At 37.7% G+C, this 17,511-nt stretch overlaps 1 protein-coding gene across 1 annotated transcript in view; it reads right to left on the bottom strand.

Moving 5' to 3' along the window:
* Positions 1-590: 590 nt before the first annotated feature.
* Positions 591-17,511, bottom strand: part of LOC149621416 (fatty acid synthase-like) — a 54,099-nt gene continuing 37,178 nt past the window's right edge. The window contains exons 2-15 of the mRNA XM_089853856.1: positions 11,110-11,526; positions 10,387-10,884; positions 10,085-10,318; positions 9,180-10,025; positions 8,505-9,090; positions 7,637-8,442; positions 6,217-7,575; positions 5,930-6,151; positions 5,413-5,862; positions 4,158-5,345; positions 3,554-4,089; positions 3,186-3,476; positions 2,563-2,817; positions 591-2,348 (exon numbers count right to left, since the gene is read on the bottom strand). Coding sequence (XP_089709982.1) covers positions 2,232-2,348; positions 2,563-2,817; positions 3,186-3,476; positions 3,554-4,089; positions 4,158-5,345; positions 5,413-5,862; positions 5,930-6,151; positions 6,217-7,575; positions 7,637-8,442; positions 8,505-9,090; positions 9,180-10,025; positions 10,085-10,318; positions 10,387-10,884; positions 11,110-11,526 — 7,805 coding nt within the window. The 3' untranslated portion in view covers positions 591-2,231. The remainder of the gene's footprint in view (positions 2,349-2,562; positions 2,818-3,185; positions 3,477-3,553; positions 4,090-4,157; positions 5,346-5,412; positions 5,863-5,929; positions 6,152-6,216; positions 7,576-7,636; positions 8,443-8,504; positions 9,091-9,179; positions 10,026-10,084; positions 10,319-10,386; positions 10,885-11,109; positions 11,527-17,511) is intronic.

Here is a 17,511-nt window from a genome sequence, read left to right as displayed (position 1 = left end):
TTCGGTACCTGTATTGTTATATGAGTGATTATGTGGAGAAGTGACACTACGTTTTATTGTTATTAAGATTATAACGCTGTTAAAGGTAAGCCGCTGTCATTACTAAATCCCATTTGTGTTTTGAGACATAGGTTGGCTCTAAAGTCAATCGATTATTGATTTGAAACACCTTCGTTTTACAATAGGAAATATGTTACTTTGTGGGTTTATATTTTTAAGTTAAATTATAGTATTTAATTAGTATAATTTCTTTAATTAAACTAAGATAATTAACTGACATAAATTTAAAATCTCGGTAGATTGCGTTGGTTAATTTAGTTTGAAACCGAATCCATAGAAATATATTGATTGATTCGAGGGAGTTACATCATAAGAGTGTAATATCAATGGCAAATAGAATTCACAGAAAGTAAGCTGGTACTGTGAAGGTTAATGAAAGCCTTAGGTAGTAGCAACACCTGGTGGCTGATAGATGAAATTCTAAACTTCACGAAGATAGTTCTAAGTATTTGTTGAAAGGTTAATGAGAACATATCAATAATTAATAAACAATTAAAAGAAAAACAATTAATATTTTAAGAGAAAAAACTTTATTTTATGTTACATTATTATTTATATTACATAGTTTCGCGGCGTTTTTAACTTTTATTTCTTAACAACATTTGGGCAGTTCATTTATTTATTTATTTATTTATTTCGTTTTTTTCTATAATTTTAAAATTTATTTCCCAAAAACTTAGAAAATATATTTTTTAAACTTGATTCGAAAATAAATCATACACAAAAACAATCAGCACCTAATTGCCCTGTCAACGTATCGCGCGCCATTTTAAAATCATTCCTAATTAATCGACATTAATCCTAACGCGCAATTAAAGTATAACGAAGAAAAAATAACATTAAAAAAATTAAATAAATTTAATGCAATAATAATAATAATTAATAATACCGATAGTCATGGGGTTTTAAGCCAAACAATTTATTTAAACAATATATATTGAGTTTGGAGTTAATTAACCCAAATATAATTAATATTGGATTAATTAAGCTCATCCTTAATTAAAAATATCACGTTTGGTTGTTTATTTTATTTAATTACTGTATATACTTTTAAAATATAATAATTATAATTATATACTTTTTAAAATGTAATAATTATAAGTTTAATGTTAATTAATAGTAGCTCAACAACTCCGGCCTTCCACTGTACTAATTAGTCACTTGTCAGTCGTTACTAATTAGTTAATTGGGGAAAAATAATTAAAGAAATAATCAAAATTGTTTTTTAACGTCAACTTCGAAATATTTCTGTCGTCTGCTAGATTGTCTGATTATTTTCGCCTCTATTTTGTGTAGAAAAAGCAGACGATATTTGTTTCTTATAACAAACAAATTCACTAACTTTAATTAGATGCAATTATAAATAAAACTTGAAATTAAATATACTTAATGTTAATTAAAGGGGGTATTCTTGTAAGCGTACGTCTCTCATGAAATAATTAAAAATGATATTAATTTGAGCTTTTAATAATAATAATTCATATTAATTAAGGTAATTAAACCGTATAATGTTAATTAAAACGAGTAATTTATGGTTAATTAATTAATTAAGTTTAAATATTTCAAAACTTACGATTATGATTTTTTTTTCTATATTTTTAAATATTTCCAAAAGTACATAATTTGAAGTAAACAAATGACGTTTGGGGTGACGTCATATCATAATACTTCAAATTTATATATTTCTGTTAATATTATTAATTAACTTTTATCGTATCAAAACGCTAATTACCCATTTAATAATTTAGAATCTATAACCCTAAACGATTTTCAACAACTCCAGTTAATATTTAATTTATTTTAATTATCCTTAATTATGAAGGCTTTTAATTGGTCCACCTATTTAATTTTTTTTATTCATTTCCTATTAATTTTCTTTTAAATTTTAGCCGTATAAAAAGCTGTTCATTTAATAATTTGTATTTTACGTAAAAACACATACGTATCAACTCTAAATTATTAATTCTGTTTTTTGTTTTTTCACAATTAACACATTTTAATTAATTATACATTAAATTTTGTATAATTAATTGTCCTCATGATTTCTTTCAGCACTTGTATTTCATAGTTTGTTTTCCTTTTAAAGTCTATTTTGTCGTTTTAATTTGTTTATTTATTTAATTGGGCACTGTTTAAAATGTTTATAAGTTTTTTTTATAATTTTTTTTACCCTAGTTGTTAATTGTGAGTTCGTTGAGAAGGGTTGCAACGTTAACCGCGCTGTCCGCTTGGAGAAACGTTTCATGGGTTCCTTCAACGCATTCGACTCGCACTTTACCACTGCACATCTGTAAGTTTAATTAATAGTTCATTAGTAATTGTTTAATTATTTCTCGATTGCGATGTCAGATTTAAGGTGGGTTTAAAATTCAAATTAGTTTTGACGTTTCATAGATAATTTGAAATTTGCGTAATGCCCTGCCTTCTTGTTAAATAAATTAGTGAACGCCTAGCCTAGTTGGGGTCAAAGTTCATACATAAGAAGGTATTCATGAGACTTACTTCGGTCAAACCGTAATCTTGGGACAAATGTCCAGTTAGTACTCTGTTTTCTTTGGCCTTGATGAGTGTAATATCTCCGTTATATTTGGCCGAAGCCCTGTATTTGTCGCAAACCAGTAGTTTTCGACTGAACGAGAATACAGCGTTTTCCAAGTCTGTCGTGTCGTATTCCGCTCCGGCGACCTCGGCTACTCGCTTGACCGCCGCTTGTTTTTGGGCTTCCCACGTTGGTAAACTTATTAATTCGTTTCTTATCTGCGTGGAAATAATAAACGTGAAATTACAAAAATGAACGAACCACCACTGACCGCCGGACACAGGGGTCAAGAAAATTTACCTTAACTTAAAGATATTTTTATTTTATTTGAAAGAGCATATAAAACCATGAATATTTCAAATTGGAACCATGTATCTACCTACAATATTAACGAAGATACGAGCAATTCAGTTTTATAATTGTACCCACGCGTTAGGCCTTTAAAGCATATCTGACGTAATATGTTGTGGGGACTGTGATTGGCCACCTTAGATCGGTCTATCTTCTTTAATATTATAGATGGATATATGGTTCCAATTTGTAATTTTCACAATTTTATATGTTCTTTCGATTAAAGATAACTTACCCCAACTGGATCAATGTCCATGAACCACATCATGATGGTAATGAGAGCCATGACTTGTACTTCAGATTCCTGATACTTGTCTCTGAATCTCATTTTGAATTTTTCGGTATGAGCTGCCAAGAATTTTGGTGAACCTTCCATTAAGGTTAGAGAGGAAACAGCACCGTCTATCGTTCCTTTTTCTTTCATGGCTTGAGCTTGTAATTGCAAGGACATTTCGAAAGCGACAACGGCTCCGAATGAATAACCGCATAAGTTGTAGGGACCTTCAGGTTGAATGGCTTGGATTTGCTGTTCAAATTGATTTTGATTAATTTAGTTTTAAATCTATAAAGAAGTACTTTTATTTGATGGCAAGTGTTAAGTACCTTTAAGAAGAAGGTAGCCGTATCTTCAATCCTGTTTAAGGGGACATTATTGGTACATTGCAATCCGTAGGTCCTTCTCGTTAAATGCGTCTTAACGGTGTCAAACGCCACAACGAATCCCTCAATGGGATGTACCATAAATAGTGGTCTGTCTTGTCCAACTTCGCTGTCATTTAGAGTGACTATCGTTTCAGTTGGCATGAAACTGGGTATGAGGACGGGTAATTTAAAGGGGTTTTCTGTTAAAGACTTCTGTCTCTTGAATCCTGGTCTGTTTTTGTTTTGTATTTGAATGTCGTTCATAATGGCAGCCGCCGCTCCATTGGCACCACCGCCGTTTCCTCCGCTGATTGTTACGGTGCCTCCATTCTCGATCTCACCTAATTGGCGAATACTGACGTGTCGTATCTCTTGCATGGACAACTGCAAATCAAAGTCCCGTTCAAGGGTCTGTTTAACTTCTACACCCATTAAGGAATCCATTCCTAATTCGCCAAGGGTTGTGTCAGGGTTAAGGGATGAGGCGTCTTGTAAACCTGTTGAGGATTGAAATTCAGATTAAGACTTTTAAAAAGGACATGATGGAATTTTAATCGCGACTTACCTAATATTCTGGCGATCATGTCCAAAATTCCTTTACTGTTTTTCCCCTTGTTTGATTTTCTTTCCGCTGGTACGATGCTAGATACGACTGTGTTCTTTTGTTGCAAAAATAGTTCCAATGTATTTAGGCACGAATGTATTCTCTGTGGTAAGGTTCCTCCAATGACAATGTCATTTCCACCCATGGTTTCTTGGACTACGCCAACGTCTCCAACTGCTCCCCATTGAATGGCCAAACCAGGTAGACCATCCTGTTGTCTTCTTTCGCATATCCTTTCCATGACGGAGTTGGCGTAACCGTAATTACTCTGTCCGGCGTTACCGCGTCCGCAACTGACTGAAGAGAAGACCACGAAGTAGTTCAACTCCGGGCACAATGACCGTGAAAGTTTGTCCAGGTTCGTGCTGGCTTGGACCTTTGGCGCACAGACCTTTTGGAAGTCTTCTGGCGTTAGGTTTTCTAATAATCCGTCCTTAAGTACCATGGCTAAGTTGAAGATACCACCGACTGGTCCCAAGGAGCTGGCAATGTTTATTAGGTTGGTTGCTGATTGGATTGAGACGCTGTCTTCATTGGAGACTTCGACTTTAACGCCGCGTTTCCTCCAACGTTCCAGACACATTTTTTGGTATCCGGTAGTTGGTCCACTTCGGGAAGTTAGAACCATTTGACGAGCACCTCTTTCTATCAACCATAAGGCCAGTTCAATTCCGAATCCTCCCAAACCTCCAATTATGACGTATGTCTTCTTCGGATTACATACTACTCGCGTCATGGCGGGTACTTTCAAAGGTTGAGGTACTGTCTTAGGTGATTCTGATTCCTCACTGCGAACCTTTAGGACAACCTTTCCGATGTGTTTACCACTGGCCATGTATCTGAAAGCTTCCTCAACTTGGTGTTTTTCAAAGACGGATGTGTCCAATGGTCTCACTGTTCCATTGGCGATTCCTTCATTGACTAAGTCAACTACTTGACGTTTGTAGGCGGGACTAACGTGGTCCCCGAATAGGGCGTCCAATAAGATGCCGTGGAATGTGATATTACGTAAAAATGCGGACATTCCTAATGGATTATTGCTAGACAAGTCGAATTTTCCTATTTCCAAAAAGCGACCGTGGTATGCTAAACAACGAACACTCGCTTGAAGTTTTTCTTCAGCTAAGGAGTTGAGGACCACATCGACTCCTGGAAAGATTATTTAAAGGGAAATTTAGTACCCTGAAGTTGGCAATCATCGGATTTATTACTGTACCTCGTCCATCTGTGGCCATTAATATATCATTTTCGAATGACATATCTCGGGAATTACTGAAATTATTGTCAGTCAACTGTGGGAACTTTTTCTTCAAGTATTCTCTCTTCTGTTCCGAACCGACGGTGGTGTATACTTCGCAACCGTAAGACAAGGCAATGCTGATGGCAGCTTGTCCAACACCTCCACTTCCGGAATGGATTAGAACAGCTTCTCCCGGTTGAAGATTTCCTCTGACCACCAACGCGTAGTAGGCCGTCGAATAGGCCACGGGAACGGTACACGCTTGTTCCAGCGTCCAGTTGTCCGGGACTTTCCATAAGAAGTTAGGATCAACTATGACTGAAGTGGCCATACCCATGGCAGGAACCAAACCCATGACGCGATTGCCTTTCCCGTCGCGTCCAGCGAATTCCAAACCTAGAAGGCACTCGGCTGTGGCTAGGTCGCCTGTGTTAAAACACCCATTTATTAGTGTCTTGTTTGTTAATTAACAATATAGTTCTTAATTACTTACCGGGGATTGCATCAGGTGGTAATTTTCCAATTGCTAACATGATATCTCTGAAGTTTAATGGACAGTAATAAACGTGGCACATTTCGCCGTCCTTCTTCAAGGTAGATGGCGTTTCATTCCAGAAGTTAAGTGATGATTCAATCCAACGCAAACTAGACAAATCTCCTCTGGTTAGGACATTCAAGTAGGCATGGTATGTGTCCACCGTTTGTTGTAATTGACCTGGAATTAAAATCCAGCAACGTTAAACTCCAACAACTTAAAGAGCTCAGTAATCAAGTAATTACCTTGAGGAATAGTGACGTGTCTGTAGGAACCTAGTTGACCATTTCTGATAACATTCACAACTAAATCCTTTCGGAGGATATCAGAATACCTTTCATCTTGGAGGTCGAAATTTTCGTTGGTTCCCACATTAAACAGGCACCGTAGAATGGCCCCACCTGGTTCTTGTCTCAAACATTTTATAGCACCCATTACTCCACTTAATGGGTCATTTTGAGAGACCAACCATATGGTTTGTCCTGGTTCAGGTTTTTCTTGTAGTTCTTTGACCTTGTCTTTAAGTTCGGTGACCCATTCAAAGTCATCCTTATCCTTAATCGTGATTGCAGTTGGGATTTGTCCCTCTCTTTGTTTGCTAAGTTTCTTAATCAAGTACGAGGTTGCAGTCATTGAATCTGACTTCTTGCTGACAATTGCAAGTCCTAAGTCCCCGCATGCTTTTTCTATTTTTTCTTCTTGTCTTTCTACGAACGATTGTTCGGTTACAACAGCCAGGAATGTTTCAGCCGGTGTCACGTGGGTTCGTTCCACCAATAAGATGAACCCATCGTCCTTAACAATCTTTGTCAAGTCAGTCAGTACCGATTTGGGCGTTTTACCGTAATAGAATGTATCTTTAGCGATGACAAGGTCCACTTCTCCTGGGCCTTTACCTTCGGAGTTCAAATCCCACTTCAGAACATTAACATCTTCGGGTACTTTGTCCTCGGGTGATGGCTCTTCCGTATTGGCAACAATGTAATTGGTCTGTAGAAGTAAATGCGAGCCTTGTAGGAGTTGAAGTACTTGTTCACTCAAACGCATCTTGGGGCTAAGTTCAACGACACTGAGTTTGCGTCCGGTTAAGTTCTCGGCTACGATGTCCAGCGCTGGTCGTAAAACACGTTCATTTAGAATGGCGGTGAAGAGGATATCTTTCCCTATGTTTTTATCGTTTTCCGCTATGACGTTTTTGACGTTGTCTCTTAGTCCATTGTCAACTGTTGTGGATTTTAAAACGGTCTTCAATATGGATAACAGGACGTGGTTTTCCGCCGGTGACTCCAAGTAGTTTTTGATAACATCATCGGGGGCTTCCTTAAAACCGTTCATTACTTCGCTGATTTGCGCCTTGCTTTTACCACTCGCTTCTAGAATACGGCGAGCAACCGCGGAGCAAACTTCAATGTATTCCTCTAACTTGTCCCGTTGAGATTCGGTAATTAGGTTGGTTTCGTTGTGAGGAATGAAATTGTAACTTTCAAGTATTGGTGCCGATTGCATTAAACGACGTCTGGGGAAAATACTGGTCTTCATGCGTTGGACCTCAATACCTCCTGATGTACAGTACTTCAAGTTTAAGTAGTTCTTGCATGGAATTTCTGGAAAATAACAAGTGGTTACAACCATCATGATATTTGAGGCAAAGTTTATAGTACTTACCGTTGTTTTCTTCCTCGACACATTTTAAATGCAACTTAGGATCGACTCTAACGTAGGTGACCGTCGTGGGTAAATACAAGGCCCTCTTATCCTTGGACAAGCATGAAAATTGCAACATATTGTCCATGAAAACAACCCAATTATTGCTCCACTTAATCTTGGACAGTTGAGCTTTGTGGTCTGATTCGAGTACATTTTGGAAAGTTGGTCCATAATCGTAACCTCTTAGTCGTAACTCCTTGTAAACATCTTTGCCGCTTAGTTTAATTTCGGACGGTACAATCGGGTACCGTTCAAGCTTGTTTTGATGTACAAGCACCTCTCCTTCCGGTATATAAACCCGCCCGGAAGTGACAACAGCATTACCCTCTGATATTTCAAACTCTCCGCTGATTTCCATGATTTTAACCATGAATTTCACTGTTCCCGTCTTGGGTAAAACAGTAGCTCTCTTGAATTGTACATTCTCAAAACACACTGGCAGTTCCTCGAAGTTCTTGTTCCTGAGTTTGGCTATAGCCTTCCAGGTCAGGACCAAGTACCCAGTAGCTGGGAAGAGCACCGTACCATCGATGCAATGTCCAACTAAGTAATAATCTTGGGAACTGGGGTCAGAGACGTCAATTTCGACGACGCATTCGGATGCGCGACCTGACCCGAAGTACTTTTCCCAAGTTGCGACTGTCCACGTTTGAGAATGGTCCCATTCGACCAAAGGTGAGAGCATTGGTGTACCACGTGGTACTGGGAAGGTTACGGATGGATAGAATTTCTTGATATTTGGGTTCAAACCAAGTTGGTACAATCTGTTAAAGTTAGCTTTTAAATATAATCTGATTATACTTAAAACCTTAAGCCTTTTACTTACTTTCCAATTCCGGAAAGAAAGAATTCCATATTATCGGGATGGTTTTTCTTCAATAATCCAACAGTGGCGCAAGCAGAACCCAAATTTCTCTTAAGGACGGATTGTAGTAGACAATGAGGAGCTAATTCGATCAGGAGGGCATTTTTGGGGGCTTGCATAACGGCTTCGTAAAACAGAACAGGCGACAATAAGTTGTTAACGTGGTAATCTGCTGAACACAGTTTGGCAAAGGGTTTGTCCATATCATCCTTATGAACTGACGAACTGATCCATCGGGAACTACGCGGTTTGGGGTTAGGTATTATCTTCTCTAACGCTGGCTTCAAAATTGGTCCCGTATTTGCCATATATGGGCTATGGAAGGCAATTCCGCAACTGTCAACTTCGCGAGCGAAGATATTCTCGGCTTTTAATTCTTCGACGAATTTCGCCACCAAATCGGCTGGACCCGAAACTGTAATTGTGTCTTCGGCATTGTGGCATGATGGGACGATGTTTTCGGGACATCGTTTCTTAGCTTCTTCCCACGTCATACCAACAGCGGCCATACCACCAAGCACCATCGATGCTTCGTCAACGCATGTACCTGAATTGGGAAATAATTGTAAAATTAAGTACCAAGTATCCAATTACGATTTTAACCAGCAACGAACTATTTTTGCGTTGGACACCTACCTCTCCAATAAGCCGCTAAGACGGTTTGTTCTTTCGTAAAACATCCATCGGCATAAGCGCAACCCAACTCTCCACCGGAGTGTCCAACAATTCCTTCTGGGTGTATACCCAAGTAACTTAAGGTATCCACTAACGCAACTTGAACAGCGGCGATGGCAGTGAAGGATGCCGCTGTAGTTTTGACTACTTCTTTATCGGGGTTGGTTAACAAGTCTATCAAGTCAACACCAACGGTCTTCAAGGGAATCGTCAGCTCATGAATGGTCTTGGCAAAGACATCCAATTTCATTAGATCCCTAGCCATACCAGGCCATTGGCTACCCATTCCTGAGAAGACGAACCAGATTGGTCGTTTCTCCAAGGTGTTTCTTTCCACAGATTTGACTAAAGGCTTGCTATCAACGCCACTTTCGGTTGAATCAATAGCGTAACCTCTGAATGGCATACTTGAAGTTGGCGCCTTAGCGATATCGTCCAGCATGGCTGCGGCTTCCGGTGTAATCTTTCCGGCTTCTATTTCGGCTTGGATTTTTTTAACAGCAGATTCGGTTCTACCGCAAGTTAGGTGTAATCGCGGTAGTTGATATTCGTTTAAGTCTTGTATGGCTGGAGTTATGGGCTTCTTCGGACTGGGATTCGATCGTAAGATGACGTGAACGTTAGCACCTCCAAATCCGAAACAGTTGACGCCTACTAATCCACCATTCCAGACTGTTGGTTCATCAACGACTCTTAATCGACCATCTAGCAATGCTGGTATGTTAGGACTTGGTTCGAAGTAGTGTAAATTCGGTGGAATGACACCTTCTTCCATAGCAATTAATACTTTGGCAATTGAGCATAAACCTTTAATCGAAAAGATAAATTAGTTACTAAGTACTTAAGGTATTTGACTTAACACTTACCAGATGCTGGTTCTGAATGTCCCATATTAGACTTAACGGATCCAACCATCAAAGGACCTTCTCTACCCTTTTTACAAAATACTTCAGCGATGGCTCCGGCTTCTTGCGGGTCTCCAACTTTGGTACCCGTTCCATGGGCCTCAACGTAAGCTACGGTTGATGGGTCAATACCGGCTTCACTGTAAATCGTCTCCAAGAGATATTTTTGAACTTCTCCAGATGGGAACGTCACTCCTAAGAAATAATTGTATTTTATGATAATACTGAAAACATTCCGGATACTGGAACTTTCTAAATCATACCTTCTGGTTTGGAACCATCGGTATTTGTCTTGGCATGAACCACTGTGGCGTATATCCTTCTAGCTGAGCTGGATTTTTGAAGAAAGATGACAGAGGCAGCTTCGCTTCTAACGTATCCATCTCCAGCTGCGTCGAACGTCTTGCATTTGCCATCAGGGGCCAACATTCCCAGTTTATGGAAAGCCAATGAGGATGTGGGCATCAGGCATAAACTAACACCGCCAACAACGGCCGCGTCGCATTGATTGCTTCTCAATGCCTCGACGGCTTGTTCCAGAGCTAACAAACTTGAGGAACACGCGGTATCGATGGAGAAACTTGGTCCTTTGAAGTCAAACGCGAATGATATTCGATTGGAGAACATGGCCCTGCAACATCCGGTTAGGCCGTAACCATTAATGGCTTCTGGGTTGACGGAGAATGCCGCGTCGCTTTCCGATGCGCTGCAACCAACGTAAACACCCGTTCTGGTACCTCTTAAAGCGTGTGGATCGAAACCTGTAAAGTTAAATGGATTTAAGCTTACTTCATTGCGTTCAAATCCTTTCAGAAGGGATTGGCTTCGTTTAATTTGGTCGAAAAGGGGTTTCGAAGCTTTAATAACCACTGTATTAGCTGAAAATGCTTCTGTTTGATCCTTATTGGGGTCAAAGACTATTTCGGTCTCCAGACCTATAACTTCCGATTTAACCCCGCCATCTTATTTAACGAAACATATCTTACCAGCGTCAATGATCGCTTCGTAGGTCAACTCCAATAACATTCTTAATTGAGGATCCATGGCGTGACTCTGTTTTGGATGAACTCCGAAAAACGCGGCGTCGAATTTCGATAGCTCTCTAAGTTTTCCGTTTCGAGTTGGTAATCCGAATAGACCCGGTTGCCATCTTCGGTCGTCTTCGGTGACCAAATCCTTCTTGGAGAAGAGATTCTCCTTGAATTCGGCTATGGAATCGGATTCCGGGAATCGACCGGAAATGCCACTGATGACGATCTCTTCCGTCATGTCCCAGGTAGGCATTCTGGCCGGAAGTAAAGGGAATGTTGGTTGGCGTTGAAGGATTCCTAGTTTTTGACCTTCTGCTCCTTCGTGAAGGTCGGACGACGGAGGTGGAACCCCCTCGTTAGCCGGCATTGCGACTATAATTAAAAATAAATAAATTTCACATTAATTTAAATTTTTTCAAAGATTTTAATAAATGATTAGTAATCAAATATTTTCTACTTATACGATAATTTCACATCTATACTTATGCTTAAATATTTGAAACAAAAGTTTACGTTCTTAAGCTAATCATAATTAAAGATAATTTAATAATTATATTTATATATAATTTTTCTTTCATTACAGAACTAATTCAACAGAGGAACAATGTTTCCACATTATCGACCCAATCATCTGTCCAATCCATCCAAAAACTCTAATTCCCATTTCACAGTTACAATTGCTGACGGTTACGACTTAATTCATTTCAAAGTAAACAAAAGCATCACCACCACAACAACAACATAATTAGGCTTTTGGTAAGTACACGGTTCTTTATTTTACTCCAAACAAATTAAGGTTGCGGTTAAATTTTCCTCGGAATCGAACGAACCATTTTGCTGTATCGATTACGATCGATTAGAAAAGTGGGGAAAGACCAAAAAGAAAATCACTCGATAGACTTATCAAAAGTGCGTGTGCCAACATTGACCCAGTATTATAATTGATGACCTTTCAATTCTCGTAACAAAACCATCCTTCAACCCCAAACTACAAGAAGAAAACAAACACGAAACGTTTTTTAAAGGTATAACGAATCATTTGTAAGGTTACGATGTGGTTTCACTAAAGGGGAGGGGCTTAGCGAAGAAGATGTTGTGACGTTACTTATTGTAGCGTGAAATCAAATCGAAACGTTTATTAAAGGTAGGTCACACTAATTTTATTTATTTTTTACATTATTCTATGTGGTTTCATAAAAGGGGAGGGGCTTAGCAGAGAAAGTATTGCATGACGTCACGAGATTTGACTTAACTAGTTTCTCGTGATTTTTAAATTTCACAAAATGTTTAAAAACCTTATTTTTTCTAATAATCTTTTGATCTACTGGAGTAGGCCATTTTATGACGTAGTTGGTATAATTGCATTGTACCTTTATCATGATCCAGCCAATGAAAGAAAGGCGATGATAAATATATCAATTTATTTTCTTTTAAAAAAGAATAAGTTTAAACTAAAGTAGATCTAAGAATCGAATTTTAGGCTTAAGAAAAAGAGCGGGCATTTATTTCGTTAAGTGTGTTTCTGACGCCTGTATAGATTTTCGATTTTATTAGATTCGATAATTTGAGAAGCAGAGGGGAATCCCTATCGTAAATTTTCCACCTTAAGCCTTTGCTCTGTGATTAATTTCGCAAAATTTTAGGCTTAGGTGGTAATCTCGGTTAGAATTCCCAAGTTCCTAAGGGGGGTTTTCTAATACCGTTAAGCCTTGTTTCAACTTCTCGATTGATGGCTACCTCTACTCTCTAGTATCGTCTTTATTAGACCATCCACCTGCCCAGTATGACGTCACGGTCATTTCGTCGTCTTACACGTTAATTCCCCTTAATTAAATGAGACGCGATTTAACACTTTAATCTCAAACGGGCAGCAGTGACATTTTGACAAGATGAAACAACCAAAGGTATTTCCAAGATATTCGAAATAGGCCAAGGAGTTGAATGTTTGAAACGTTCCCATGGAAACCAAGCTAAGCTATGTTTTAGAACGTCTCGCGCGAAGTCACGTAAAAATTGTTTCTTGTAGTCTTTGTTAGGCCTAATTTTTCAATTTAGGCTTAACAATGTTTATTTGTTAAATTAATGAAGGCAAAGAATCGTGGAGAATTTACCCATCATTCCTTTCGACAGTTTTAAGTTTGTCATTTCTTAAAACTTACAGATCGAGATTGTACAGTTTTGAAAATTTAATAATTAGGCTTAACAAAATTGGCGGGAAATATTTATTTCTGTAAATCAAAACAAAGAAAACCTTAAAGATAGTTATCTTAGTTTACCATCCCTTTAAAGGGAAGATAACCCCACATCGATTTACCCTTTACCAAAACGACAAAATGCTTTTAAAACTTTTCGCCCATGCTATAACTTTTAGTTTCTGAAATATTTTAAAAAAATTCCAAAGAAACTTTGTCACTATCTATGACTATCCTGCATACATGACGCGACGTACGTGTTTTGAATATCGAAGTCGCATTTCCTGTTAGCGACATTCACAGTCGTATAATAATACCGAGGGACAAATCACAAAGTCAAGGATTAGGGTATGAATCTCACAGAAGACAGTGTGTAAACCCGATCATACTTGGTGATTGGCCCCTTGTCACAATACCGATGACGTCATCCCGATGAAAAATTTGAATAACAAAATATATCAATAGTATAATCCTACTACAGTTGCATGGTAGAGCCCAAAAAAATATAAAGATTCCCTATGAATCGATCCTAGATTTCTTATAAGACCCTGTTGAGACCGAAATATATCTAGATATTCTGTACTTAGACCCCTGTAGGAGATTTAACCTCAATAGATGATATCAGAATTGTTTTATTTTTACCATGAATATTATACCAAGAAGTGATATGTAGTTTATTAGTAAGGTTTCCCACAGTTCAGTTCAAACAGTTCAGTTTTCGGTTCAGTTCAGTTATTTTCGGTTTCAGTTTAGGCCCTAAACTGATTTGATTGCTTCAGTTCAGTTTCAGTTTGCAAATCTCCAAACTGATCAGTTTTCAGTTCGGTTCGGTTTATTTCTTAAACTGAACTGATGAAAACTGAACTGAAGAGATAGTTAAGTACTCTTTCGATCTATCGCGAGAAACGATATCAATACGTTCCCACAAACATTAGTAGAACAATAGAAAACTGGCATCGTTTAGTATTGCATGCTGGATGATATTTTGGGGGATGTGTCGCGTAAATTAAGATACCTTATTAGTGTCGCGTATATTTCATCATTTATGTCTCTCTGCATAGAAATAAGCTATTAATTTAAGTCCCGTGATTAGCTGGGACCCTCTGCAGAGAGACACAGGCTAAAAGAATACCAAAAATTAGTAACTAAAAAGGGTATCATAATTAGTTAATTAGTCAAAATTAAATTGTTCAATGTTAATAATTTGTAGTTAGTGAAATAAACATGACTTTTAAGGGGTGGAACTTCACGATTCCAAAATACTTAGTAGTAGTAGAAAATGTTAGCGGTTAATAGTTACAATCTGGGTATTTTCGGCCTCTGACACCGAATTTTTCTTCTTGATAACCTCTGAAGGGGTTTTCGGTTCAGTTCAGTTATAACTGAAAACTGAACTGATCAGTTCGGTTTCCTGGCTGAACCGAACTGATAATTTCAGTTCAGTTTCAGTTCTTGAAAATCTTAACTGAAAAGTTTCAGTTCAGTTTCAGTTTTAGTCCAAAACCGATTTGAACCGAACTGTGGGAAACCTTATTTATTAGGGAGAAGGTATGAATTTGCCCCACATTTATAATTCAGCTTTATCTACAGTCCAATCGTTACGTAGGTCCGGAGTTAATCCCCGCCTCTAAATTATACAACCAGCATCTCATTGGTTCTTGAAAACTCACGTCAGCGCGACCAACGCGAATGATAAAAAAAATTACAGTCATATTTTCCGACTGAGGAGTGGCTGGCGAAATAGCCCGGGGCCTCCTTTTACGTCCCCCCTTGTATTTTGAAAGGGGGACTGTATGGGACTATGGCCTAGCGCGAATACTTAGGCATCTTCTCCCTAATAAACTAGATATCACTTCTTGAGTTATGCCACTAGACTTATCAGAAACACCCATAAATCTACTACATTCTATATTCATGGAATAAATCCATGACTTCATGACGGCATATCAGTAAAGCCGGTCGTTAGTGAAGAGAGAGAAAGCGAAAAAATATATTCAATCGGAATCTTATTTCTTATTCCGGAAATAATGAGTTTCTCTTCCGCCCTCTTTTTCGCAACAACTGTTCGACTTATTTGAATTAATGAATAGAACTTAGTCCCGGGAGAGAATCAAGGTAAGTGGGTGCTTAGTAATCCACCCCCTGTAGCCTTTAATTTTATTCAAATTCAATTTCCAAAAAATAAGTAAAAAGAGAGATAGATATGATACAAAATATTTTTTGATTAAAAGAAATATTTGGAATTTCCAGAAAATAGGCTTAAGATGGGAGGAAAACTTGTCTAATTTTTTGAAAGAAATTCTAGATTTAAAGGTCGAGGTTCAAGTAACGAAAACGGAGCTTTAATAATCCTTTATCGGATTTTGTCTAACTAGTGTCATATTTTTAATTTTATATTTTTTTGTTGGATCTCAACCTTTAACCTCACTATTTGTTGAAGCTCCTGTCTTATCTGAGCAAAATGAGTTTGAAGCTTGAAGCTTATCTTAATTGCTGCCTGAATTTTTGGGTGTTTTGTTGGTGGGCAAACTTCTCAAGCTTGATCTAAGCACGAAACGTGCTCGAGGGTTCGTTCATCTTTTGGCAGAATACAAAAGAAATCCTTATCTTCAAAAGTTCTGTTGGGTTTGGGCTTCGTTTCTTCTTTCTCAATTAAGTTACTGAAGCGTTTGTAATTAAAATAAAAAAATTGTGGGTTATTATATGTGTATTGTGAACTCGTGGGTGTCAGACTCGTTTGAAGTATGTCTTTATTACTTAGATTGAGTTTTGTTGAGTGTAGTTTTTAGCAGTTTCGAGTAGGGCTTTTCAAGAGCTTCAAAATGAAACAAACCGCGTCCAAATCGGTTCGTAATTAAGGAAGTTGGAAATTTTCAAACTTGTGTTGATGACGTCATGAAAAAACATGGAAAGTTTGACTTAAATTTTTTATTTATGCTATTGTTCGGGTAGGGAATTTCAAGAGCTACTAAATGAGACTAACCGCGTCCAAATCGGTTCATAATTAAGGAAGTTGGAAATTTTCAAATTCATGTTGAATCGTGACGTCACCAGAAAACATGGAGGAAGTTTGAAAATTTCCAACTTTTTTATTTATGGCTCGATTTTGACGCGGTTGATTTTGTTTCGAAGCTTAAAGTGAGATCTATTCGAATCAGCTTAGAGACAAAATGTAAGTAAATCGCCTCATACCAAATAATCACAGAAAACGAAATTCAAACTTAAAACCTTTAAACACTGAATTTGAACATCAAAAGAGAACGCCTGGAACTAAACCAGTTATATTTTCAATTTCACTGAGTAAAGAAAAAGCAAATTGAAAAGAGCAACGAGAAAATTAAGTTTGTGAAATATTCGTCGGGATTAAACAATGGAAGGGAACTTAAACTTAATTTGAAAAATGTCCCCGAGCTCAGGCACTTTTATAATAAACTGAGAAACAAATATTCTACAATCCCAATTTTCCTAGCTTCCATGCTTATGAATTTAAACAAATGGCATGTAATATATTTCGCAAATGGAAAATCCCCTTATTTCTAAACGAAATTGAACCTGAAGCTAAAACGTATCGCAGAGAGTATTATAGATTGTAGTACTTAAGAATGACCGCATCATGACTGAAAACCGTTCAGTAAATGGGTGGAGCTTAGTCCCCTTAGTATTTAGCTCCTCCCCTTTAATGTTTCAACCAATAAATAGCACGAAAAAGCAATACCGCTATATATACTATGTGTTTCATCATTTGAAGTTCAATACAGCCATTCCTAAGCACTACATTCAATCAATTCCTGTAAAGACACGTGACAATGATAATATGAACCCATTTTATTAATAACCACGCCCATAATGAACTTGCACATAAATTACACAGTGTAGTTGTAAAAATTATCGAAATAATTGTTGTAAAATAGAACCGTCTAGGAATAAAGCTATGTCCGAAGCCTTAGTGTGACGTCACTGTAGAACCAAAGTGGTAGTGCCCACTGCCAAAGCTAAGCAGGTGACCTAGGCACTGACGTCATAACTGAGATAGCTCTGTTTTAGCTTCTAAAAAGTTTCCCAAGATAAGTATTACCACATTTTTGAAGCATTTTCTTATTCTTAAGGAAATATAAAAATAATTCTATTTGAATTAAATTTTCTCGTTTCTCCAAACTCAAACGCC

Source organism: Phalangium opilio, unplaced genomic scaffold, assembly GCF_054372755.1.
Source record: "Phalangium opilio isolate 3A_F unplaced genomic scaffold, DU_Popi_V2 ptg000206l_1, whole genome shotgun sequence".
NCBI classification, from domain to species: Eukaryota; Metazoa; Arthropoda; class Arachnida; order Opiliones; family Phalangiidae; genus Phalangium; species Phalangium opilio.
The sequence above is the reverse complement of the archived record's forward strand: the minus strand, read 5'-3'. Positions and strand labels throughout refer to the sequence as shown.